The sequence below is a fragment of the Lepidothrix coronata genome, unplaced genomic scaffold, assembly GCF_001604755.1.
Source record: "Lepidothrix coronata isolate B3197 unplaced genomic scaffold, Lepidothrix_coronata-1.0 Scaffold8, whole genome shotgun sequence".
Classification (NCBI taxonomy): domain Eukaryota; kingdom Metazoa; phylum Chordata; class Aves; order Passeriformes; family Pipridae; genus Lepidothrix; species Lepidothrix coronata.
Genome location: NW_016690188.1, coordinates 2,255,797 through 2,283,371, shown reverse-complemented (window position 1 = coordinate 2,283,371; position 27,575 = coordinate 2,255,797). Strand labels below are relative to the sequence as shown.

The window sequence follows — 27,575 nt, the reverse complement described above, 5'->3', positions numbered from 1 at the left end:
TGGCTGCTGTTTGTTTCAAACGTGAGCCAGTGGGACCAGTCCAGACCAGCAAGTACTGAGATCAGTTAGTAGACTCCCACTAGCTTGAATGTGTTTTAGAAATTAGAAAGTTAAGATACTACTGCAGTGCAGAATCTGTCTAGGTTTGAAAGGGGAACTGATTGCAACCACCTGAGAATTTAGCATTAAAAAGCTAAACCTTTCTCAGCAAAATACCAAAAGATCTGTTATAACAAGTCGTCAAAGAACTTGCTTTTAAATCCATCCAAAATCAAAGGACGAGTGATCACAGATGCTCTGCCACACTTGAGTGTACTTGTCTACACAGAGGTATGGCTGTTACCTTCTGAATGGCTGTTGCCATTTCTTGCAGCTCCCACATATCCCTTGCAAGGGCAGTTTGGTTGTGATATCTCCTACAGACAAAACAGTCAGCACATTGCTCGGAGATCATACTATTTGCCAACTGGGGATAGTCCTGATTTTGTCAAAAAAGGAAATGTGGAAATGTCACAGTCCCCTGGCCCATCTCTTTGGCAATGTCTCAGTACCTAAAGGTGACTTGCAGCAAGAGCGGAGTGGCTATGCCATGAACACAGCACTGAGGAGAGTGACTTCATACCAGGTCATTGTATCAGAATTTCTGATCCTGTCTGTGCTGGGGGCAAATTCTACAGTTAAACTGTTGGAATGGCAGGAAAACACTTCCTGTTTGTTGTAATACTTTAATTCGAGTTGCAGTCAGTCACCGGCGGAGCTGTGGGGCTGACCTCCTCACCCGGGGGGATCTCGACAGCGGTGGCACCACGGTAGGTTCCACTGGGATGTGCGGAGCGCAGGGTCCCCGTCCAGGCTGCCCGGCGGGTGCGAGGCTTGCGGGACACAGGATCAGCGCAGAGACAGCGGGAAGCCCTGCTCGGGGAGCCGGGGGGACGCTGGAGCGGGCCCCGGGAGCGCGGCGGTGCAGCCCGCACGGCCCCGGTCCCGCACGGCCCCGCTCCCGCCGTCGCCAGGGGTAACGCGGCGCTTCCGCCGTAACCTGGAAGCGCTCGGTGTCCGCGGTCCCGCCCCGAGTGCCGCGGGAGGGCCGTGGGCGGGCGGTCCCGTGACGGCTCGGTGCGCACAGACGGTGGCCGGCAGGGCAGGGCCGGGCGGGCAGCGGGTGCCGAGCGCGCCGCGGGAGGATGGCGGAGCCGCACGGTGCGGGGCGGGGGCGGCGGGCGGGGGGCTCGGCGGGCAGCGGGCGGCGGGCGGGGGCGGCGGGAGGCCGCGGGCACAAAGGCGGGGAGGGCCGGGGCGCAGGTGGGGTGTTTGTGCCCGCCCCCACCCCGGCACGGCGAGGCCGGGGCAGGGGGGGCGGCTGATGGCCCCGCTGGCCCCGGCGGAGGGGCTGCCCCGCTCCCCGGCGCTGCCGGGCGATGGCATCGACCGCCACCACCACAACAACAACAGAAAAAAGAAAGGAGGAAGCTCCGTCTCACAGCCTCACCTCTCCTCCTCCCCTCCGAGTCCCGGTACCGGGAGCTGGCAAAGAGACATTTAAGGGACTTGTGTAGTGGCGGTGGCGCTCAGGGTAATGATTACCGGCGTTCGGGTAATGATTACAGCTGCCTCTGCCCGTGTCAGTGCGGTCCCCCACCCTCGCATAGGCGTGAGACTCTTTTCCTGTTTCAGCCGATGTATTTATTGTGGCAGTTCTGATGGAGCCAGAGAGACAGAATCTCGTTTCGAAAGTCGTCGCCTTCCTGTCTAGCCAGGTGATTTTCCCGGTATTTAAAACAGAGAGGTGTGACAGAGAAAAGCGGTGTGACAGCTTCCCGCGTGTATTTGTGGCTGGAGAAGGTGTTTTCACCGAGTTGTACGTATCTTTCTCTGGGGAATGCCTCAAAAGCTGTAGTAACCTTAGTAAGGTGAACGGCTCTGTGTGTTGACTAAAATTGCGACTGGGTGTGAGCTATATGAAAATTCAGCAGAACTGAAGTGTGGTGAAACTGGGTTGCTGCTTGACGTGTCCATCTTATTTAGGAGCAGGTATGCACGTGGAATAAAAAGTCACGATGTGTGAAAAAACAGTTACAAAGTACTGAAATAGTGCTGGTAATTTTTAAGTTGTGTATTTGAGATGAGACTGTGGAAGCATTCAGTTCTGCACATGTGCAGACACTTTTGAGGCAGAATATGCATGATCAAGAAGTTGTAATCGTGTGTATTGTCGCTGCTGCAGTACTTGATCGGGATTTTTTGGACTATCAAAATAGAAATTAAGATGGTTTTAGTAATTACCTTCAGGGTCTTAATTTTCTACTGTTTCTTGTTTGCACATTTGACCTTATGTATTTCTTTTACCTTCTAAACTGTGTGTTTTTATTTTTCTTTTTAATCACTAGTCATTATGGTATACTTCTATTTATAAAATCAAGGGCTTGAAGTAGGTGGTGGTCAAATTAAGTCACACTTATTTACAGCCGTATTTCAGGCATATGTTGTATGGTGATCTTGATATAATCCTAGTCTGGTTTTGGGAAAGATTTACTGTATCTTATGAATTTGTTATTACACTGCTGTGCATACATTTTAATTTTAGTAACACCCTTATCATCTTAATTCCCATTGAATGATTTGGATTGACTATTTTGCTTTTCTATGTAATTATTCTTTGCTCTGGATGAGTAAAACAGGAGATTATTGTATTAATTTGAAGCCAGATTCCTTTAATTTTAGGCTGTTTGTCAGCTGTTAGCATTTCTGTACGTGTGGCAAGGCAAAACATGTACATCAGGCAAAACTAATTTTATATGTAATCTTGTAATACAGAAACATGATTCCAGACAAAGCTCTCCTTTGTGTCCACCGCCTTCCTTTGAGGAATAGCGAGGGATCCTCAAAGAGGATGCTGTCTTCTTCTACGTCCCTCTATCTGCTCTTTCTAGAAATGTTAAACAACCCCTAGCATTTTTTTCTTAGGGGTGATGGCAAGGGTAGGGTCGATGAGCAGCGCTGATTGCGAATAGCTGCTCTTCCCGGTCTAGTTTTTCCTTTCCAGCCTAACAGATCTGTAAGGCAGGAGGTGCTGGGAGGGGCGTTCCTTTGTTATGTTGACACTTAAATCGCACTGACGGGTGTATTCTCCTCCAGGAATTCTGTGTGATTGAAGGAATTCCTTCAGACGAGGAATATTTTCTCCAGCTGTCTTCCTGCACTGTTAGCCTATGTACAGAAATTAATTGCTTGGAAGATCACTGCTGTGCGCGTGCCTTTTAGGAAACCCTTGGATTGATTGTTACTTGGCTCTGGCTTTCTAGAAAAGAATATTTCTGCTGGAGCGGGGTGCTGTGGCGGTCCCGTCTTGTCACCGCGGGAGTCGGTGGCTGCTGGCCTGTGTATGGCACCCGTGGAATAGGTGTTTGTATGTGCCCGTGTGTGCTAATTGAATTAGGGCTGTCAAAGTATCTTCTGCGTATTTGGAATGAGAAGAGTCACCTTTTGTGATCCCTTCTTGACAAGCCTGAGGAAGCCCAGTAAATAACAAAGCTCTCTTTTGGGAAGGTTTACTGTGATAATAAGGAAATAAATAAGGAAATAAAACTACGTTAAGAGATCTCAGTGGTTCCAAAATACCATCGTGGAGAATTTGGGTGGGTGATAAGAAGGAGACGTTTCTCTTTAGCAGCAGGTTCTCCTTCTTGTCTGAAGAAAGATGAAAACTTGTGTGTGCAGGAGGGGAAGGCAGCGCTTGCCCCTTTCCATGGCCTGCTGCAGCCCCTGGGATGGCTCACCACGATGCCCCCCTCGCCCCTGCCCTCCTCAGCACTGAATTTTGAGTGACTCTGTGCTTTTCTGGGTGCAGGGTAGCTCCCGGCCCCCAGCCAGGAACGTGTACCCACATCCAGCCCGCTGTACCCTCCTGCTCAGCTTGGCTGGTGGCATTTCCCACCCAAAATGCTTCGAGGCTCATTGCTTTTGATTTCATCTTTCTGTGTGACAGCTTTGTGGATGCTCTTTTAATTGAAGCAACGCTTGCTTTCTGCCCTGCTGTCATAATACCTTGTATTTATTTTTACTGCCTGCAACTGCATCTCAGAGGAGATATTTCTGTTTCTCCCTTTCTGGTGGGTTTGTGTGCATGTGAGAGGGCTGGGGAGGACGCGGTAGCGAAGATTGAACAGCCGGTTATAACTGATTGTACAGATAAAAAGAACCCTTGTTTACGTGAAAATTGTACTGGCTGACATAGTCTCCTCTGTTTGATACAGTAGTCTTGCTATGTTACAAAATGGACTGGGATAAAATGTAACAGGTTGTTATAATAAGCAGGTAATGTTTGCAGTATTAGCCATTGCCCTTAATTTGCTTGTTTTTTGCTGCACTGCTTGGCCTTGACTGTGTTGTGAAATACACATCACGTACTATTAAATCTGGGAATTCTGCAACATCAGATTTGGTTCAGTAAAGGCATTTGCAGCATATCCAGGTCTCTGGATGAAAAGGGAATATTAATTACTAAGAATTTTTCCATCATTAACCTCTAGATAATGTACATTTTGTACAGAAATTATGTACAGTTTTTAATCACTTTTTAAAAAGTGATTTTATACCAAGTAGTAATTTTAGACTGTTTTAAGATTGTCGCAGCTTAAGAAGTACTTTATCTGTATTGCTCTGCAAGGGAAATACATTGGAGAACAGAACCCATCATATAATTGTAGACAGTGAGGATATATTAAGAGGCTGTGAATTGGTGTAGATAAATACTAGGATGCACGGTCAAAGAACTTCTTAAAAGAGTCTGACATGCTTGTATACTTGGTTCTTTTAGTATTGTTTTACCATTAAGGGGTACACGTTAAAAAAACCCCAAAAGACCCAAATACTGGAACCTGTGTTCTCAAAGTGGATGTTCTCTGGGTGCTAATTTCCACTCTTGCCTCCCTTTGTCTTACAACAGGTGCCAGAGAGTATTTTTTTTTTGCCACAGGAGATTGTGTACCCCGTTTTCATTTATTGTTTTTTTAGCCTAGTTGAAAGTTTGCTGCTCCTCTGTTGGTGGTGATGGGGTTTTATAGAGAGGAGCTGTGCCTCAGCCCTATTGCTCGTCCTGTGAAACATGTGACTGGTGCTCGCGTTAAATTGGTTGTAGCTTGCCCTTACCTTTGCTATGCTAATCCTCTGTGTGCTCTTGTGTTTAAGAACGCTTCATATTCTAAGTATGAACACGATGTATGGTGTGATCCAGCTGGCAGTATTTCCATGGAGCCCAGTTGATCCCGTAGATATTGTATCCGGTTCAGTGGACCTGCCTACCCTGTGGTCGAGGCTTTTTGTTATGCATGCATCCTAATTGTTCTTTCTGTTGCCATTGTACCTAGACTGAAGGGGCTGTGCACCAATGCAAATAGCCTTTCTAATACCTTATCCATTTGCATTATAATGGCTGCATAAATATTGCAGCACGTCTCAATTCACTCACTGCTTTGACTGCTCGGCTTTAAAATAGGTTCTTTCTGTAGCACAGATCTTGTTCGTGGTTGGTATTGCTTTGGAGAGGGGTTCTGAAGTGCATCTTTATTAAATAGTGAAGCCTGTTTGTGATGAGGTGCAATTTTAACTTAGCCATGTTCTAGTCTCCCACTCCTTTCAGCCCACAGGTTGATACATGCACTTGGAGGCAAAAAGAAATTCAAGCTTGAGCAGTTTTTTACCAACTATTTCTAAACTCGCTATATTTGGGGTTGCAAAACACGTTTGCTTGAGATTTGGTTTTGCATTAATTCCAGAAATCCTATGGATGTCTGTGAGAGTATTTTGTGCATAAGGAATGCGAAACATTGTGCCACCATTGTTTTGGTGCTGAAACGTTTGTTGACTTATGACTACACCAGAAGCACCCCAAATTTCCTTTGAAAGTGTCAATACCGTGATGTGACTGAAAGCAGACACTCTTTTTGGGAACTGGTGGCAGATTGCCATCACCTATCTGTCAGAAGTTTGCTTTACAGAGTTGTTAAACAGAACAGTGATTGGTATCACGTACCTTACTTTTAGCGATTAGTAGATGCATAGAGACTTTTTAATATCGCAGGATGCCAGCTTTTGAAGATGTGAATTAATTTCTTGTGGTTATAGTCTTGTTATTAATATAATTATATAAATTTTGGGAAGGGTAATACATGAAAGTTATTTTATTTTTTGGCTAATCAGTTCTAATCCTAGGGTTTGCTCTGTCTTACGTGATTTAGTGTGTGAGAACTGCAGCAAGAAAGCTATATTTAAATAAAATGTTAGTATTTCTTTTTAATATATCTGATGTTAGTAGCTTGTCAGTCTTCCACTTGTTTGTATACGTTAAAGCAGTAATAGTTATTCAGGTTAAGGATAAGTTGAATGACATTGTTAGAATTAAAGTTACAAAAAAAGTTTTCTGAAACAGTAAGTGATAGTATTGCAAGAATCCTAAATTTACTTAGGATTTCTATATGATGATTGATGATTCACTTACATATGAAGTATTCTGTGTAGTGCTGCAAACAACACACGTATTACAATAATACAGTATTTTTAACACTTATTCTGTCAAAAACTTGTGTCTGCTAGAGGTTTAGAATGATTATTTATAGTGATGGTCATGAAAATGAAAGGTTGAATAATGTCATGTGAAAGAATAAAAAAAATCCTGAAACCCTGACACCTGAGAACCCTAAGCTGTAGTATGTCTATACTTCATGTACAGATATATATGGATTTTAATTATCTATTAGATAGTAAAAATAATGTTGGTTTAGTATCTCAAAACTGCTTTAGGATTTGCTGTTGTACTTAGATCTATGTTTTCAGTGTCTCCATCCTAATAGGACTTCGTATTAAATCAGAAATTGAAGAGTTGTTTTGTGAGAGTCTGAATGGTCAGAGTGATCCATTGGTCTGGCATGTTGTGCTGACTGGGAAGAAAAAGAAGTGTATTTATTACTTTTATGAAGAAATACCTGACTGGCAGCCAAAACGACCAGGGCCTGATATTTGTTTGTAGCCGAGGTGAAGCAGTGATTGTGGGGAGTCAGAGTTCTCTCTTTTCCTTTCTCTTGCCTGTGTCCCAGTCATCTAAATCTTGGCAAACAGGGGATTTTGCTCTATGTTCATTATGAGGCTTCTGTCCTGTGACTGGCAGTAGTGGTAGTCTGTGTAATTTTAGCATGTGAACTGTCCAGTCTTCTGTATAATAAGATTTCTCACTGTTGTAATTTTTTGGATGCTGAGAGTTATAATCTGTTTTGTAATACACAGCATTAATCGTGGTTATTGAGAATTACCATGGGACGAAATACTCATGTTCTGTCGAAATACTTAAATAAAAAAATTTTTTTTTTTTTTTACTGTTTGAACTGTTGCATAGGGTTTTTTTTTTTTAACAAAGCAATTCAGTGTGACACTGTAAGTTAAAGCTTGTGTAGCACAGTAGTGAAGGTTGTAGTAAATTTGTAGGTGATTGGCTGAAGCTCTTGCATACTGTGCAGCTGCAGGTGCTGAGTAAAGTGCATTGTGCCATGGAAAGGTTCAGGGTCTTAGCTGCACTTTTATTTTTTTTATCTGTTAGAATTAATCTAGCAAAAGACTGGAATTTGTTCCATTCTCATAAAAAAAATTAAAAAACTCTTATAATCTCTCTCAAAGCTTCTCTCAACAACCCCCCATCAACCTCAGCGATCCAAGGCAAGGAAACAATTGTGTAATCGTTAATCTCTTTATTAGATGAACAGTTGTATTTCTGAAATTGTGATGTTAGAGTTTTGTGCTCTTTTATATCCCCCTTCCCCCTCCACTGCAGAAAAGCAGAACTGTGCATTTCTTTTAATTCTGAGGGATAACTTCACAGACAGGAGTCTTTTGCAGATTGCTGTAAATACCAGCTCCTGTTTAGAGCTGTAGTTGCAGGGAGTCATTGTGTGTAGCAAAGAGAAAATGACTTCACTGGCAAACTATATGGCTCCTGGAGGCATCAGGTGGCTTAATATGTAAACAAAAGTCCACAGCAGTCAAAAATAGATCTTTATAAAAAGAAATAGTGCAAAAAAGTGACCTCCTAAACAAGGAAGTGAAGGGCTACCAGAGGATCCATCTGCGTAGTCCTGCAAAATGCTGATCATAGCGGAATATGAAGGACTTAACATGAAAACCCATTTTACTGTTGCTTCTGGCATAGCACTTAGAGTATATGACTTTTAAAAATGTTTCTTGTAGAGAAATGACTGTACAGTCAAAGGGTCTAAAGCCAAGAAAAATTCTATAAAATATGCATAAGTTGGAATGATTTGAATAATTTTCTTATTGAAGGGATGGATAGGTTAAATGAAGCCTCAGCTCAAATATTCTTGTTAATATACTAAACCTATGACTATTACTTTTCTAATAGTTCTTAAGATCTAACGGCTATTGTACAGTACTTGCAAAGCCTAAAATATTTTTTCCTAAAGAGAATTTTATAATACTGGCAGTTACATTAGCTCTTTTGAATTTAAAATTCTAGATGATTACTTTTCATGAAAAGGGAAATTTATGTTAGTAAATAGCATGAATTAAGATACCTGGGAACTTGTCTTTGTGCTGCAGATTTTGTTTTGGTAAGTCCCTTTAGCTCTTTTTGAACTCTTAGACAGTGTGCAGATGATGACAAATTTCAGGTTATCATATTTATTTTTCACGGTGGGCTAGATATTTGCTTTTTGGAATATTCAGAAAACTGTTTGGCAGCTTTCTTTGTAGCATATTGTGTGTGGCAGGCCTAGTTAGGAGGGAACAAAACTTTAAATATTTTGTCCATGAGTTGTAATTCACACAATACATAAAACAACCTGGATTTTTTTTTTTCCCATGGCTTCATCCATAAATTTGTTTTCTGTTTTTAGGTCATTGTTAAGAACATTTTTTACAGTAGTAATTTCTCTTCTCTCTTTTCCATAAGAAGTCTTCAGATAAATGTTGGTAGTTATTTTTTGCTTTTAAACTGTATCCTGCCTTGTCTTTTAAAACTGTCTCTTTGCAGTCCAGCTCTTTTGAGAAGCCCTAAGTCATACCCAAACAGATACCGAGGTTTCAGTTACATGCTCTCACTGTAGTATCATGTTTTCTTCTTCTAAACTGAGATGCTGTTTATTGAACCAATTAGCTGTTGGGTGCAAGCCAGAACTTTCTCCTGAAATCAGAATTAATGAATAAACAAATTCCACTGGAAGGATTTCTATTCTCCACGGGCAGTGACAGTTAACGTGTGACAAGGACTTGGTTCATACCCTGCAACCTCAGTGCCTCTGTGTGTCTGGGTCTGTACTCGGCCCTGCCAAAATCAGTGGGGTAAACTTCTGAGTGTGGATTACACGTTTGCATCATATATTTGATGGTATGCCTGTCTTGGACTGTTTTTGAAACCATTCCAGCTCTTCTGTAGTCAGCAGATGGGATGCATACGCCTTCATTAACAAGCAGTTAACTCCGCTGGTACGACTGAATTTTCATCACGCTCTGGGTCTCTGACTTGGCTCTTTCTGCATTCCAGCTCCCACTGTTTGTTCTGCTCTCTCTAAGAAGAAATCCACAGTAGCGTTACATGCTCCTGCCCTCCTGTGGTAACGAAAATCCAAGTGTTTTTCTCAAAATCAGGTTGTGTAAAAATAAAAGAGAGGAGAGTAAGGAACTGGTTTTTCTCTTCTGGAGCAGCTGCTCTCATCTCAAGATGTGCGTTTGATTTTGGTGAAGTGTTCTGCTTCAAAAGCCCTGAGAAAATCATAGTTATTTCTGAAGTTGCTGTTGCAGTATCAGAAAAACATTGTAGCCTTTTAGAGTTTTTGAATTAACTTACTATGATATGCACTATTCCTTTTGCATTAGAGCAGAGAAACCAAGGCACAGAAATTACAGGGAATTTTATCAGCAGCAATGGCAATGGGATTGCTTTGCCTTCCCTGCTGTGAGCTGGTGAGCTAGAACCCAGTTCCAGCACGTGCCTTGGGGAGCCTGCCTGGACGGGTGACCCATGCCAAGGTCACCATGGTTAAGAAACAGAGTTGGATCCCAACCCCAAACTCCTCACTCCTTCCAGACAAGTGCGAGATGGAGCAGGGCAAACAGATGTGAAACCATTACTGCTGGATATTAGTGTGTTAGATCTTTGAACATGCAGTGTGGTAACCAGTGACCTGAAAGGATCCTGAAGTGGTTATAGTCTGTATGTGACCTCTTGTTTCTTTAATGATCCTCTGTATTAATAACAGTAAAAGAAACCTGCTCTCATCTTAGGTTCAAAGCTAACGGTGTATATAAACTAGGGACATACTACCTCAGTCTCTATAGGCAAATGTTTATGTGTTATTCTCAACCTGTAAAATCTTGGAATGAGAAATCTCTGTTTGTCACAGCTTTCACTCCTGTGATTTTCAGTGTCTACTGAAACTGTGGGTTTTTTCTTTTTTTTTTTTCTTTTCCACTTAAACCTATATTATGTTATCTGGGAGACTTTCACAGTTTGCACACTGTTGGTTCTTTGGACCAGCTTGCTGGCTCTCTTTCAAAAATATTTAATATAAACTGATTAGTTGTATACCACGGTAATCTGAAAGTATGCTTTAGAGCTGCTTCTACTGATTTTCTCATTGTTTTGTACTTTTACAGTGTAATGTTTGGTCCCTCTTCATCTTTGAAGATGCATACTTAACAGTGAAAATACATTACATTCAGTTCCAACAAAAAGAAATGGTCCAGAATAAATTTATGTAATTTTGGCTGTAAATGTCTTATTTTATGACAGAGAAACAAGTTAATGCAAGGCAAATGGGTGTATAGAGCCTGAAAACTACTCATTGCTACTGCTTGTGTGTTCCCTTATCCTGAGGTAACATGAGGTATCCTGCCTCTGTTCATCTTAATGCACACATTCAGGTATGTGTGCATGCCTGAACTTTTTACAAGTGACTAGTGTGCTTGCACCATTCAATTACTGTGTTAGCAGGTTTGTCTAGAGGTATCAAGTTTTGAAATACAAGTAGGGGGGAGAGAGCATGGAAGGTTTGTATGTGAGTGCTACTTTCAATATGCTGGTTTTGAATAGAAATTGATAATGATTTGAACTTTCTCATGCACTTTCTCAGTGATGAAGTAGTGGCTTGTATGACATGTGAAAAGCAAAGGATGATGAGCTACAGAGAGTTCTGCTTGGGTTGTGTGTGGCTATAAAAGCTCATGGAATTTCAAGTTGTCTGTTTAAGTGCAGAATGTAAAATGACTGCTCAGACCCTTTAAATCCCTTTCAAGAGTAAGCTTTCTTTCCTCTCTAAGAAACTTTCTCAAGCAGTGGAGGGTGAGATGGGCAACAGCCCTGGATATCTTAGTTATGATTTTTATGTAAATTCAGTGTTGTATGACCTGGTTTATAAACTACATGAGAGACTAAGGAACTAGTTATCAAGTCTTCTTTTGTGGGGTTCTTTTTTGAGGGGTCTTCCACATGTACTGCAGGTGTGTGTATATATTCATGCAGTACAAATGTGCTGCTCCTCAGTTACCAAAAGTGAATGGGCAGAACTTGATTAATAGAATAGAATTAATTATCCTGGAAGTGTTACTTTTTGCCCAGTTTTTGGCCACTTTTCAGGTAGCTACTCCAAAATAAGGTTTTCATTGATCCATTGTACAGATGACAATTCCAAAACCCCAATGCTTAGGATTCGTTTGGAGTCTCATTTTCCTTGCTGCCAAAACTCTCTTAATTAGCAGCTTGCAAGCGCTGTAAGTTCTCCTATCAGACTGGTTGTGTGGTCTGTTTTCTTAATCTGATCTGATCATGGGCACTTTACATTTGAGACTACTGTTTGATTTTGATTATTATTATTATTAACATGCAGCTTCTAGCACTGCCTAGTGCTAGCAGTCTAGTGTAAATAAAATGTCCCAGCTCGAAAAGCAGTGATAAGTGAAAGCTTAAACATGTGATCACAGAGCAGACTAATTAGCCAGTGCAAAGAAGTTGGTTCTTTTAAGTCAAGCTTTTCATTTGCCTTTAAGGATCACTTTCAGTATGAGGTGTTCTGATATGCTGACAGCATTGTAATTTTACCATTTTATATGTATCTATATCTATATATCTATATCTAAAGGAGGTGGGGAGAATTTTCACTATTTGTGAAGTTCACCAAACTCACTTGTGGATCACTCCCAGCTTTATTTTGGTAATTCTGATGGCAGGTAGTGGTTCTTGAAGAAGTAATGTGGCTTTTATGCAAGTCTTATGATATTTGAAACAATATCTGGAAATAATAAATAACAAATTGAGAGCTCCTGATAATACAGGTAAGGAAGAAATTTTAACAGGAACAGATGGTAGATTTGCTGTGTTAGCTTTTTTTATTTGGTATTCAGTCTTTTGTATCTCCGTTAGCAGCTTCATATATTGTGTGTGCAAGCATGGCTGTTATGTTGGAGCATGCAGGGCAGCAGAGCTTGGTAGCAGTCCACATGTCAGAACTGCCTTGCAGGGCAATGATTTGCTTCTTTTTTCTGAAGGACAGGTGGAAGGTCTATTTGGGCAAGAAAGACTTTGGGCACTGAACCTTTTCTTAGATAACACTTTGTGGCCCCATCTAGACGTACCAATAGCATGACCAAAGCATGGAGGGGATAGACAATTTTCCAGCAGATTCTGCAGTTTTGGTGTGTTTGTAAATATAAGAGAGGAAGCATCCCTTGAAGATATCACATTCTGCTGCGGAGCACAAATCAAAATAATAATTCATTGATAGATGCTAAAAGTAGGAAATAGATGGTGCTCTGTGTGATCATGCTGAATGCAGCCTGCAGTGATGAGCCTGACTGTTGGCAGGGATCATCTGGCCTGGATTTAGTGGTAATGTTCTTTGCTCTGCAAAATAAACTAGAGGTGGGTTGTGAGAGAAGTGAGCAGTGAAGTAGTATCATCTGCACAGATCTGACATGAGGAATTTGGGAGTTAGAGGACAGCACACAGTGTGTCAAACAACAGAGGCTGTGGTTAAAACCTCTTTTTATCAGTTGTGTTTCCAACTGGTAGTCCTCACAACCACAGATCAAATTTAGACTTAGCAAACAAGAATAATTTAAAATTAAAATTTCCTTTTTTGCATCATGTCTAAATTTGATCCCCATGGGATGGTGATTTAATATAAAGTGATTTTATGTGTATATTCATTAAAAAAAGAATTTAAAAATGTATGTTTATAGCATTGAAGTATACTTGAATACTTCAAGCCAGTACTGACAATAGTCAGACTAGTTATGTCACTCTCTGTCCACGTAACAATTACAGAAGTTTTTGGTTTGGTAGAAATTTGTGCAATACAAACAAGTGATATTCAGCTCTTCAGACTGCAACTTCTTCTCCGCCTTCTGTTTGAAGAATTACTGTCAGACAATGTAAGAAGGGGAGGAAGGGGGAATTGTGGGGGAGAGAAGCTGCCCCCGTTTGCACAACCTTATGTCCAAGGAGCTGCAGGCTGGTAGGGAGGAGGAGGTTTCATCAGACACATGCTTATCCTTTAGCCCTGCATAGGAACGAAAGACTTGATGTAATTGGTCTGTTTCTTGCCTTGCAGCAAAGGGAAGGGATGGAGTAAGGCTTGGGACAGGGTGGAGGAATACAGCACTGGCATGTTGTGCCTTGCTGGGAAGGTGGCGTTGGCCATGCCCTGTTGCAGGGGTCACACCAGTTCAGGTCCTGCTCCATGTATCTTTCCTGCCTGTTGTCCTGCCTGTTGTCCTGCCTGTCTGTCTGCTACTGCTCTTTGGTTGTTATTCCTATACATTGTCATACTTACAGTTCCTTGCAGCCTGTACCCGGTACTCCTGTCCCACTTCATGTAAGTGCTGGTGGCTGTCATCTCTCTTTTACCTGTACTTGTGTTCGTTCTCTTTTTCTGATCGTTATGTTTTCCTTGGAATGACATTCCTGTGCTTTTTCTTCCCTTCCCACTATTTTGAGAATGGTTGAGTAAAAAAAAGAACAAATCAGTAGCAAGTGTTTCTTAAAAGTACTTAATCAACTTCCTTGGTAAACTGATTTTTATTTATTTATTTTTAGAGGTTCGGATACCTCTACAGTGTTTCAGTTTTTTCTTTTTCCTTCTGTTCAGGAGCTCTTTTCTCACATCCTCAGATATTTTCCTTGTATCCTCATACTGTTCATATATAAATACAGTACCCTCGTTTTGAACATATTGTTCTGGAGCATATTGTCATACTAAAATTTGTTCAGTCCTTCTAGTTGATTTGTGAGGCTGTGTACTTTTTTTCTGAGTGCTTGGTTTGAAAAGGGCAAACTCTCCTTTAATCTGGATTACTTCAACCTGTACTACTCCTGAAAGGAGCTGAGACCAGTCCTCACCTCTGCAGTTCAGAGGGGAGCAGATGTGGGCAATTCTAATGCTGTGAATCACCTGTTCTCAGCTTGCACAGACCAGTGCAATCCTCTGGTCCATTTAATTAATATGAACAGATCTTGCAAGGCACAAGTATCTGGAGACCAGCAGGTCTGGTGAGACACTGTGTTGTGCCTGAGGTGGTGTAAAGGTTGCATTTTTAAATGTTCACAAACAGATCAGATGATTCCTTGCTGAATTACTTCGACATTTGTAAATGACATGTGGTTTTTTTCCCTAAAGCAAAGGGCAATAAGGTGCAAAAATGTAATTCAGTATAAATAGGCATACAGTACAATTTTGATTTTAATTTTCTGAGGACAGTGAAATGAACTTTCCTGCAGTTCTAAGCTGGCCTGCTTTTTCATAATTTTTTTCAGATTTCCATTATCTTATTAATTTTTTTTGAAAGTGGTAAGATAAAGGGCTTATTGTTACATCATATTTGTACAGTGTTGTTTAGTTCAGATTGCGTGTGTAGATTTTTTTGTCACCGTTTTCAGATTAACATTGCTGCTACTTTCTACTTTTATAATACACAAGCCTTTCAAGCGTGCTAAAGAGTATATCACCAAATTGATTTTTGACAAGCAGAAATCATGTTTTTCACTGTTTCTAGGAAAAATGTCATTGGAGACCTTTTGTTTTTTTTAGAAAAAAACGATGCCTCATCTGAACAGATTTTGAAGAATCTGCTTGGAAGGGATCATAGTGGTTTTCTTTTTTCTTTTTTTTTTTTCTTTTGAAGGAAAACATCTTGTTCCTGTGAAGAGACCTAATTTATCATGCATTTTTCAGAATTGTTAGTATATGTGAAATAATCTTTTAATCAGGCTTGTAGTTACAAACAGAATAGTCTTTATTGCTGCTTGTAGTCTTTTGGGTGTCAGGCTAGGGCCTGAGGTGTTCTGTGCATCAGGCTCTTTGATAGGGCTGAGCATGAGGAGTGTTCATGGCAGATCTGGACATTCCACGGTTCTTCCTAGGAAGGTGAACAGAGCTTGCTTTCTCTTCCTTGTTTGTTTCAGTTTTATCTTCCATCCTGGGAAAGAAATTTCTGGGATCATCTTGGGAATCTGTAAGAATGTGGATGAACTTGCAATAAATTCAAATGCTGTAAATTTTGGGTTTTTTGTAATGCTAATGCATTCAATGTTAAATGGGGGGAAAACATGTAAAAAACTAAATAAAAATACTCTAAATTAAGTTTGCAATATAAAGGAATGAAAATTAGACAGGTGTGAATAAGGTGGCTTCTAGTGCTTTAGGTGACCATGCTTGTCAGAATGTGTTTAACACATCTCTAATCATTACATGCTTTTGCTGTTTCTAGGACCCCTTCTCCATGCAGTGTGTAGGAGCAGGAGTGGTGTTTGTTGACTGATTACTTTCTCAGTATTTTTATATCTGTGTTACTCTCTTATATAGAGTTTCTTATCAGCTGCTTCTTGCCCACCATCCCCTCCAGTCCTTGTTCTAGCTCCTGCCTGTTTCTCAGCTTGCCTATGCTCCAGGCAGGAGCTTTTCTCCTCTGCCTGGCTGCTGTGATCCAGTGGAAGGTGGGCAGGACAGTAGGAGGGTGTCTCAGCTGAAAGGAAAGGCCTGTTTGGCCACTCTGTATTTGACTTGCTCTGTGGGAATGTCTTGTATCAGAAGTTGTTGGCATGTAGGAGTTGAGGTGAAGCAGGCTTGGAGTTTACGAAATACTCAGTGCTTTGTTGCCAGAGGAACTCCTTGCAGTTTTCTCATTAGAGTTTCAAAGTGGCCAGGAGTGAATACATGGTGAAATTTACTGTGGCAGCAGACATTTTAACAGATTTGAAGTCCCTACTCTAAAATCCAAATGCTAGTTATGAAATTGGTGTTAAAATTACCTTCAACATGAACAAAGCAATGTGCTTTTACCAGCTGTCAGTCTTATAACCAGCTCAACCAAATAAATTATCTTACCTTTTCCCTTTATTCTTATGTCACCTCAAGGCCCCTCTCTTCAACCCCAAAACAACCTGAAAAATCCCAAGGGCTGGCAGGTGGATGCTGATAAATGTCAGCTTTGAGAAGTGAAGTCAATAAAGGTTAACGTGATTCAAGAAGCCTTTGCCACAGTCCACTGTCTGTATACAGCTGTATACAGTGTTAGAATGCATCTGTTTGTTTAAATATTACACTCCTTTATGTCATTGGGTTTAATTCTGTTGTGCTCAACAGGGAAAAACAGTTGAAAGCTTTGAATGACGCTTGGGGGCAATTTTGTTCTTCGTCACCTCCTCAGAGTGTGTTAGGAGCCCACATTTCTATGGTGCCGTTAATTTGCAAACTTCCCCAAGGTATTTCTGTTGCTTTGGCTTCTCCAGCTGTGGTTCAGCATCGTTTCAAGCAGTGGTGCAGGACAGTGGTGGAAGCTATTCAACCATGTGCAGCAATGCAGGACAAGAGGGTAAGGACAGAGAGGGAATAATGCAAAATCCGGTTGGAACTGCAGGGAGAATCTGGGTGGGCAGAATGCAATTAACCTGAGAAATGTAGGGGTTAAAAATGAGGCTCTAGCTGGAGTGGACACACAAAGTACAGGAAAAACACCATTTCTCTTTGGCAGTTTGTAGTTCTTGCATCTGAATAAGAATGCTTGGAGGGCAGAAGTGGTCTGTCATATAATGTTTAGGCAAATGATTGCTGCGAAAAACAGATGAGAGTATTTTAACTTATATCCAATTATCTGAAACACAGCAGTTTCTTTTACTGGTGTTCTATCTATTCTAACTTGGCCTGAATCGGTTTGCTTTCACCAGGTAAGATGCATTTATCTGGAAGGGTCATATTACAAAACCAAACAAAAAAACCTCACTGGAAAAATTATTGGTTAAGCAGTAATAGGGGAAGATGTGTAGATATTTTTGATTTTTCATTCAAAATATTATAAAATTGTTTTGATTTCCTGTAATATTTAAATGTATAATGTAAACTTTTGGAAAAATATGCCTTAATAAAGAAAACAACTTTAGTTGATCATTTTGCAGTTTTCAAATAAATTTTATTTAATTTATTTGTAATGAGGCAAAAATGTACACAGATTGGAGCAAATTTGATGCTGACTGTGGTGGTTATCTATGAAGAATGCTGATCTGTTCAAGGAGGTATTTATTTTCTGAGAACAAGTCAGATGCAAAATATGTTAATGAATTTTAAAAAATGAGATGTATAATTGGGAACTTGTAGGTAAATATGTATTTTTTTGGACTTTGCCAGACCCTTGTATATCTTCCAAACTCACAGTATTAGTTGGAAAATAAATGTTATTGCATATTTCCTTTTCTGTACATTAGTTATAATTAAACTGGTTGTTCAGTAAAACAAATATATCCAGGCTTTTCTCATCTTAGCTGAAGATCAAGAACTGCAAAAAATTTTAGCTAAAAAAAACCAAACCTGAACAGGGGCCAGATATTGTTCAGTGCCGAGCTGCCATAGTGTAGCTGTTGTGGTTTTGTCTGCTAGAATATAGAAAGTAAAGAGTCATTGCTCCTTTTCATCTTCAGAATTGCCTTAAAAGCATGTTTAAAGTTGATTTTTAGATAGGCTTTTTTCCTAGCATAGTATTCCTCTGCAAAAGGACCTTGTGACCTACAGAGTCAGTAATTATGGTCAGAAAATTCAAGGGACTGAAAATCCTCCAGCACTGAACTTTGTGAAATGGTCATAATTATTACATAAAAGCTGTTGAAGATGAAGAGCAAACTTACTACATCAAATTCAGAGACAAAGAAACAAGGAGAAATGCTACAATAAACAAGATTTTTGCTTTTTTGCTATATAATTCTGTGTTGCTGGTAGGAGCCAGGGTGGGGTGCCACTCTAGATAGTAATGGAGCAATGTTTTATTTAGCTGAGATGGAAGTTAGTGTGTGGTTTGTCCCAATTTCTGTAGGATCAATATAACTTAATTTGTTGATAATATAGATAATTAGTAGATGATATGTTACTCTGCTGTTGCTCTGTGTGTTTACTTTCTCTCCTGCCTATCATTCTTGTTTTGTCTCCTGTTTGGTAGGTTTTGTTTTGATAAGTTGTTTTTATTGCCCAGAGGAAATCGTGAATGAAAGAAAAATATTTGATGCTGGTTTGAAGTTTGTATCATCACCTTTGATGGGACCAGTGCCATTTTGTGTCAAATTTGTACCACAGCTATGTGTGGCAGGCTGCTTCCTTTGTTAATAGGAACTGTTGAGGGACCCATATGGTTGCACCTGGATGCTGTGTAGAGGTAATAGTGAAGTTTTATTGTAGTGGAAAGTAAGTTTTTGCTAGAGCAGTGATCTTTATTCAAAGGAGGGTGTTGGGTGGGTTGGGAGCACTTGCTGTTGTGGAAGGTTGTATGGCACAATAGATACAGAATTTGTATAGTCACAAAAATGAGAACTGGGTTTTACTAGATGAATATGTCCATTTAGAATAACTTTTCTTGAGGCATATTAGAACCTGCACTAAGCCCGTGAAATTTGTTTCATCCAGCAAGTTACAATTTTCAAATTTCATGTATTATGCAGGATTACACAGCCTGCTGATACAGCGAGTTACCATGGAAACAGAGACATGCAGCTCAGAAGGTACATGCTGGGGGGCCACACATGCAGAAAGTACCTTTTTACATATTAAAATAAGCTGCCACATGGAGTTAGCAGAATTCTTTGTACTTGCTCTTGGAGTCTGTTTCTACAAAAACATGAAATGGTACTTTATAACTTGGTCAAAAACTAGTGGGGGTTTTTCCTGTAAAGGAGAAAAAGAGAAAATGCTTCATAAAAATAATGTTGGAGTGCACAGAGTGAATCACAGTCTGTGTATTTTTGTACTGGGTAGGTGAGTTCAAAGGCAGGGCAAAAAAGATTATTTCTACCTCCTGGGAACTTCAAGGCGTAGGTGACTTTCTGTCTGCAAGCGTGGAGCCTTTTTGTCCTGATAGCTCTGGACTTTGGTACGTGACCTGGCACTTAGTGTAGAGAAGTACTTCCAGAGAGCAGCAAATCTGACGACCAGCGAGTGAAAAGATGGATTCCAAAGCTTTGAAACCAGCAGTAACACCCATGTGCCTGCCTGTGTGCTGTGGAAAGGCATGGCTGTGTCAGAAGCTGGGATGGGATGTCCTGGCAGATATACCTGGTTCTGCAAGCACAAAATGATCAACCACCAAGCATCTCTTTCTTATTTATAGGAGCTTCAGGTTTAATTGCACATAGGTTTGTAATTAGGTGCCTACAGTTACAGATGTGTCTGCAGATTTAAGACACCACAAGTAAAGCGTAGGAAAGCCTTTGGAATCGGTCTGGTTGTTTCCCCCTTTGGATTGACTTTTGTTCAGTTACTCCCTTGACCTCCAGGTTTTGCTTGAATGCGAGACTGGGTAATGCTCAGCTGTTCTGCAGCCGTGGAAGCAGCAGGCAGTCAGGGAATGGTCTTGACTGCAGTCCTTTGGCAGATGAAGATATCCTAAAGGGCTTAGTGGGCTGTCAGGGTCCAGGCTCCTCACTTACCCAGCTCCACAGGCTTGGGCTGTGTGTACAGGGAGGCAACAAGCTACTCCGTCAGTGTGAGGGGATTAGGGTGGAAAGTGGGGCCACAGCCAGGTGTACTGAAATCAGGCTACATTGGGAATCTATTAGCTACTATCTGCTGGGCATTTACTTGCAGGACTGAGATGAATTTAATGGTTAGTCTTCTCTATTGAACAAGCCAAGCATTGCAGCTGGCAAGAAGAATCATTACAGTATTATGCTACTGCCACTGACCATCCTGTACTCCAAAATAATGGAGGTTCTTCCCAAATAAAAGAAGGTGTCTGCTGACATATTTTAGGAGCACTACTTTTGTTGAGATAGATGAAGAGATGTTTTGGATCTATGATGGTTCCCATGCTGTCTCCCTACTTCTGAATGAGGTTTTGTGTTCAGAGGAGCCATGTAACCGCCTGGTGACTGATTCAGCAGTTTGCTCCCAGCTGGTCTGTGGTGGCTGCAGTGGCAGAAGCTGAAATGCACTTATGCAGATGAAAACTCTGTAAGTCAGATGTTTGAAGCTAGCAAATTGTAGGAGAGAATGTGCTTTGTTTGCAAGTGACTCGTTGGCTTAAGCTGTTTGGGTTTCCAAATGAAAGTCGTGACCATGGTTTTGTTGTTTTGGGGTTTGTTTTTTTTTTTTTTTTTTGCATATGTGGTATTGAGAATGGAAAGTCATTGTAGCCTCTTGGGCTAAGCTTTAAATTTCATCCATTGCTTATTGATGTGTTCATGTGTGTGGTGTTGTGGAATATGAAATGTTTTTGATATATCCTATGCTATTCTAAGTAAAGGGTAAGTACTTGTAAGAAGGTAGATTTTTTTTGTTTGTTTGTTGTTTGCTCATGAGCAGGTGGTGTTGCAATTACTAGATAGTGTTTGAACTCTGTCTTGTTGTTCAAAGCTACTTAGGGCTGACTAATCAGAATTTCCTAGATCAGAACTGCAATCTCGAAACATTTTCTTTTTTATTTTGTAGTGGAATCATTGTCTGCTTACTCTAGAGGGTCAAGTAAGTCTGAGCTGATTCCTTATTTCTTTGACATGTGTCATATTTGGAATGATCCTCTTCCGTTATTCGGGTTGAAAAGCCCTAGCTGTGGTGTGTGCCCTTTGGGTTAAGTTTAGTACAAACACAGAATAAAGAGAAAAATTATTTCTATTCCATGATATAAAATTTTACATGTAGTAAAGAATTTTCCTTTCAAATGCAGGCCTGTAGGTTTCCTGCTACATTGCAGAGGTAAAATTCTGTTTCATTTGAGTGTACTCTTAGGCTTGATTGAAAATGATGCCTTATATATCACATGCTCAGAATATTAGAAAGGTTGATGATTTCAAGTGCCTGGTTTGTTTACTGAAACACTAAATGGGAACCAGTAAGAGTTTAGGTGGAGCTGTAAAGTGACCATGTTGTAAGATGATGTGCCGTGGTGATTTTCTTTTGGCAGAAAAGCTTACTGTTGGTTAGCCTCATCACTTAGAGGGAAATATTTCAACTGTGGGAGGATATTTTATTTCAATTAATGATTTCTTCTTCAACCACCTCTGTGAACTCAGAGGAAACTTTTGTATACTTTCAAGTCACAAGACACTTTAACAGATCCTCAGAGCACTGAGGGACAGCTGAGAGTACCTCATGCGGCAATGGCCTTGTTGTGGGAGTTCTCACTGCTCTGAGGTGGGAGCAGTGAGGCTTGGAGAGGGACCTGGGTGCTGTCAGCAAGGTGAGCTTTGGCCATTCCTGCTGGCTGGCTGCCCCTGCACCTGAGATTGGGCACCCTGGCACCAGGGTGGCCCTGGGGCGGTGTTTCATTAGAGAGCTGCATGCAAGCTGCTTGAAAGTTTGTTCGTATGAAGTCTAAATTAAATACATAGTCGAGGGAAAGTCTTTACCAAGCTATGAGGTAATATTGGCAGTTGATTATTTTATTGGGGCTGGGGTAATGAATTTGTTCTGCAGTAGTGTGTAGGAGACAGTTAGGTCTTTTACAGCATTTTTTGAATAGCAATTGGGTGAAATCCTTTATCTCAAGCCTCATATTGTATTAGATAGTGACCGGGAAACATCAGCATTTATATTACCAAATTGCAGTGATTAGTTTAGTATTCCTAGAAATTGCAGACGTGATTGTTCCTACATTACCTCAGTTTTAATAAAGCTTTTATTGCATAAATGTAGGTTGTATTGCTGAGAATAACTGAAATCTCTTTTCAATTACTCATACATATAAAAGAAAATCGTTGAAATATAGAGGATTAGTGCATTACTCTTATGCAGGCAGTATGGAAGGTGATACAGTTTAGGCTGAAGTTGTTTCTGTTTCTGAAAGTTCATCAGTTACAGTTGACCCAAAAAAATAAATACATCTGGTTTATGTTCACTTGACATGAGGAGTGAATCAAAACTCTGATGCTGGTTATTTATAGATATTTACAAATATTTTACTTTAAAAAAAACATTCGGAATAGGGAAGAGATTGTTTCCCTTAACTTCTCTAAAAGTTTTATTTTCCCTCATATACTGTGCCAAGCAAGAGTCTTATTAAATTTTCCAAGTTCTCCAAGACAATAATAGTTAAATGTTTTTATGTCAATTAATATTGACAGGAAGTCAGTTTGAACAGCATTGGAAAATGGAAGTAGTTGGCAGAACTGACTAATTTCACTGAATTTCCTTTTGCTAAAAATATCTCTAAAAGAAGCTCTCCTTTTGACATACAATGAATGTTTGTTTGACTGTAGTTTAGAATTGATGGTGACTCTTGTCCTTTAACCTAAAGGGCTTGAAAAATATGAATAACCTTTTGAAACATTTAGCTTCCTCTGTAGTATATGTAATTATACTCATGGCCACCAAAAGTTTACATATGTTCTTGAATTGATGTATGTGAGTAACCCCATGAGCTTGAATGATCTGCAATAGAAAGAGAAGTTCTGTACACCAGCTTATGTGAAGTTGGGCACTTTATTTATATACATGTTGATAGAATTGAGGTAACAGGGTTAGGCCTGCTACCAGAGAGCAGCATACAGTGTCAAATATGTATTCTCATTTATATTGCATGCAGCTATGTTAAAAATACTTTTATAGATAGGTTGCAATGGCAGGTATTAAAAGTTATAAAATACTAGAAATAAGACGAATTTCGTATAGTTGTTTAGGTTCTGTGCTGCCTCTGTTATGATATAAGAACACCATACTGTACTTACAGGACAGTCTAGAACAATTGTTTCAGAGATTTGGGCAATTTTGGGGGTAAGTCAATGTCATTTGACAGGAAGACTTCTTGCTTGGACATCTTTCCCTTGTGGGAGTTGATGACTGAGGGGCTTGTAGGAAGAGAAGGGGCTGTGTCGTGAATTGCAGTTCTGCCCTGGCTCTTGTACTCTTTGGGACTTTTTCCACCTGAACTAAAACAAAGAGGGGAAGAAGGGTTGCAGGGATGTCAAGGGTAATGAATCACCACGACATAAATGTTGCCTTGTGGCAGAGGAATTTACTGCTTCATGGAGAAACTGAGTGAAATGTGGCTGGTACCTGCTTTATGGTGGGACCTTCTGCTGTTGGAAATCTCATCCCTGAGGAGTGACCCGAAGAAAGGGCAAAGAGATACCAGTGTTTTAGGGCTGTTGGGGACTACAGATATGAGGCTGTTCCAGTTGAGGTGTTTTCTTTGATGTAATTCCCCTGCTGTTGTGTTCCGTCTGGTAAAGGTTTCATCATAAGCTTATTTTTTTTCTTGTAAGTGCTAGTTGTAGTCAATCTAGGTATTAGATAATGGCTTTGGAAAGAAAGAGGCTAAAGCAGATCTTATGACAAGTGGCTGAGGGAGCTGGGTGTGTTTAGCCTGGAGAAAAGAAGGCTCAGTGGAGACCTTATCACTATACAACTACCTGAAAAGAGGGTGTAGCGAGGTGGGGCTCAGTCTCTTGTCCCAGGAAAGAAGTGACAGGATGAGAGGAAACAGCCTCGAGTTGCACCGGGGGAGGTTTAGATTGGGTATTAGGAGAAAGGGTGATCAGATGTTGGAACAGGCAGTCTAGGTGGTGGAATCTCCATGCCTGGAAGTGTTCAAAAGGCATATGGCTCTTGGGGATGTGGTCAGCACAGTTATCCTCGTTTAACGGTTGGACCCAATGATCTTTGAGGTCTTTTCCAGCCTTAATGATTCTATGATTTTAAATCTTCTCTAACTATTTTAAAATACATGTTGCAGTCTCAGGCAGAAATTAAAATCCTCAGTAAAGAGATAAAGATGCCATAGTTGCAGTACATTTAACTGTTAGATTTTTTTGTCACTCTGAACAGGGAGTGTATTTTGAAGGCCTGCTGCACTGTAAGCTGGGCTCTGGTTTCTGCGTGTTGGAAAACCATGTGTGCCTGTGGCTTGCCTACAAGTTGACTGCCTCCTGTTAAGTGTGGGGTGATGTTGAAGTCTCTAGTCATAACCCTTTGTATTGCTCTGGATTTTCTTTTATATTTCAGATACTGCTTTTTAGTGACTTTTCAATTTTTATTCTTTTGTATAGCCAAAGGTTTTTGTTCCTTACCAGAAAACGAAATATTAATCTGGCATGTTGAAACAGGGAGTGCCCCTTCCCCTATTTTTTTAGGTACAGTTAAAGTTATTGCTAACAAAGGCAGTGAAATGCTTGCAGATTATTTGGAACACTTGCACTACTGAGCTGCTTTCAGCAGTATTAATCTCCAGCCGTCTTTCCTTTCTGAGGCTCTTTCAAAACCTCCTTCAGCTGCTGTGCACATAAAAAATGAAACAAATCTCTTGGTGGGTCCTAACTTTGATTGAATTGAAAGCTCATGAGAGCAGCAGCCCTTTGAATATTTTGCACTTTAAGGCTGATATGGAGCTGTAGCTGTCTGGCACTGCTACATGGCTGAGTTTTCTGTGCATTATAAGAATTTAGAGACTGTGTTAGTTCTGGATTCTTTGTGTTACCTTTCATACTGAAAACATGTTGTCAGGAATTTCAGGCTCCCACCCTTTAGTCAGCTGCGTTTTTGCATTTGGAGTCATTACATCTCCTATTACTGGAGTTTTACAAGCGTGTGGATTATACAGTGCTGAGAACAAGTTTTAAAATATAGTGTAGTGAGGTTAGTAATCTTGAGGATTGGTCAAGTTAATGGATGGTGTAAAAGTTGTGTGGAAATCTTAAGGATACAGTAAAGAACCAACTTGTGCTGCTTTAGGAAATTCAACAGTGCAGAAAGTTTCCAAGTTAAAAACTGCTTTTGCTTACTGCTGCTAACATTTGGCCATAGTCCTTTACAACAAAGTGGTCCAGAACACAGTAACTGGAGGCAATGTTTGTTTGGGTTTTTTCCTTAATATTACGGGGTTTGTAGCATGCACTTTGTGATCCTGCAACAGTAATGAATCAGAGCTGGAAGACACCTCCTGAGGCAGGTTCTCTTTCAAGCTTTATTACTAAACAGCTTGATTTGCAGCTGAGGAAAAGTGGCTTGTCCTTCTTACCATCCTTAAATAGATTTTCTTGACCTTTTCTTAAAAATGTGAATGAATATATATATGTCTCTATATGGAGCAAAGCATGCACCTTTGTGTTCTCCATATATATAAGGTAAGCATACATAGTGAGACCCCAACTGAAAATAGTTACTTGAGCTTTGCTAAAAAATATTTGTACTTAAAGTACTTGCTGATGGCTTAAGTATGCAAAATATTATTAAACTGATTTTGATTACAAGCTTTATGGACTTGTGCAGAAGCTGGAATGCCAGGACAGTGACATAGCTCCTGCAGAGATTTTAAGGGTATTTTAACGTAGCTCAGGTGTCTGGGGAAACAAGGTGCTCTTCTGAGAGAAAAATAAACTTTCTTCATCAGTCAATGCTGGGAAAGATTCAAAATACTGCCTAAAGAGATGATGTATCCTACTCTCAAGAGAAACTCCTTCATAGTTTGTCTTACCTTGAAGCCTAATACATTACTTTTTCTGGGCTTGCAGTTGGCTTTTTGGTAAGTTTATTTTGAAATTCCTTGGTTTTGGATCTTCAAAGCACATGAAGCTGGTGACAATGTTCTGCTCTACGTTAAAAGCAGAGCCCTGTGGTTCGAAGCTGTTCAGAAGAGAGATCTTAAGGCAAAGTATTTGTGTTACCATAGTGTATTAGATTTCACTGTAGGTAGAATTGAGACTCTTTTGTGCTGAAAGAATAAGCCTATACAGGTTTGTTTGAAGAGGCAGGCACTTAAAATTGTAGCAGATCTTTATGGACTGATTGGGCATGGAGGGGAGAGAGAATATTCATGTTTGTGACCAGAGTGTTATGCTAAGAACTAGGTAAGATGTAAGACGATGACTCAGATGTAGTAGTGAAGGCAGTATTATGTGTAAGAATTGTAATTTTTCTTTCCTCATATATACTAATTTAGTAGAGTTTTTCTACCACAGTGGGTCTTTTGAGCAATATGTGTAGTATATTTGGTTTAGCCCTGGGTTTTTCATTGACATTTGTTGAACAGAAGGACAAATCATTAACCTAAGTTTGTGAGCACATACTTTATGTAGAAACTTTCAACATTTAGCTTAAAATTAAGTTCTGTATTTACACTAACCTCGGCTTCTCTTCATTCTGTGTTCCAGAAGTACTAATACGGAGCATTTGACCTAATCTCTACAGCTCAATCTCCTGAAACCAGGATAAGGAAAGAGTGCCTTCAGAACCAATATGTAGCAAATGGGTACCACACCTTTGAAGCTCCTCCCTTGGTTCAACACTTGCATGTTTTAAGGATCCTTGTTGCCTCAGCAGTGAATTGTTCTTGTGGACTTCGGAAACAGATTTCATGTGGTGCTTGCTAAACGTTGAGTCACCATGAGTAGTAATCTAGGAAAAGAAAAGGACTGTAAAGAGAAGGATCCAAAAGTCCCATCATCAAAAGAAAGGGAGAAGGAGGCTAAAGCCTCTGGAGGATTTGGGAAAGAGAGCAAAGAAAAGGAGCCTAAGACCAAAGGGAAAGATGCCAAAGATGGAAAGAAGGACTCCAGTAGCACGCAGCCTGGGGTAGCTTTTTCAGTGGACAATACGATAAAAAGACCTAATCCAGCCACAGGTACTCGCAAAAAATCCAGCAATGCTGAGGTGATCAAAGAGCTAAATAAATGCCGGGAAGAGAATTCTATGCGCTTGGACTTGTCCAAGAGGTCTATACACATGCTTCCATCAGCTATCAAAGAGCTAACGCAGTTAACAGAACTTTATTTATACAGTAACAAACTGCAGTGCCTACCGGCAGAGGTGGGCTGTCTTGTGAACCTGGTGACACTGGCCCTGAGTGAGAACTCGCTCACCAGTTTGCCTGACTCTCTTGATAACTTGAAGAAGCTGCGCATGCTTGACCTGCGGCACAACAAACTGAGGGAGATCCCGGCGGTGGTGTACAGGCTGGGCTCTCTCGCCACCCTTTACCTACGCTTTAATCGTATAACTACTGTGGAAAAGGATATCAAAAACTTGTCAAAACTCACCATGCTTAGCATACGAGAGAACAAAATCAAGCAACTACCTGCTGAAATTGGTGAGTGATTATACTGATTGAAAGTTTAG

General features: G+C 40.5%; 1 protein-coding gene across 1 annotated transcript in view; it reads left to right on the top strand.

The window, feature by feature from the left end:
• The first annotated feature begins 1,105 nt into the window (after positions 1–1,105).
• The window catches only part of SHOC2 (SHOC2, leucine rich repeat scaffold protein), a 66,452-nt gene continuing 39,982 nt past the window's right edge, over positions 1,106–27,575 (top strand). Inside the window, exons 1-2 of the mRNA XM_017839350.1 lie at positions 1,106–1,200; positions 26,612–27,546. Of these exons, the coding sequence (XP_017694839.1) occupies positions 26,844–27,546 (703 nt within the window). The 5' untranslated portion in view covers positions 1,106–1,200; positions 26,612–26,843. The remainder of the gene's footprint in view (positions 1,201–26,611; positions 27,547–27,575) is intronic.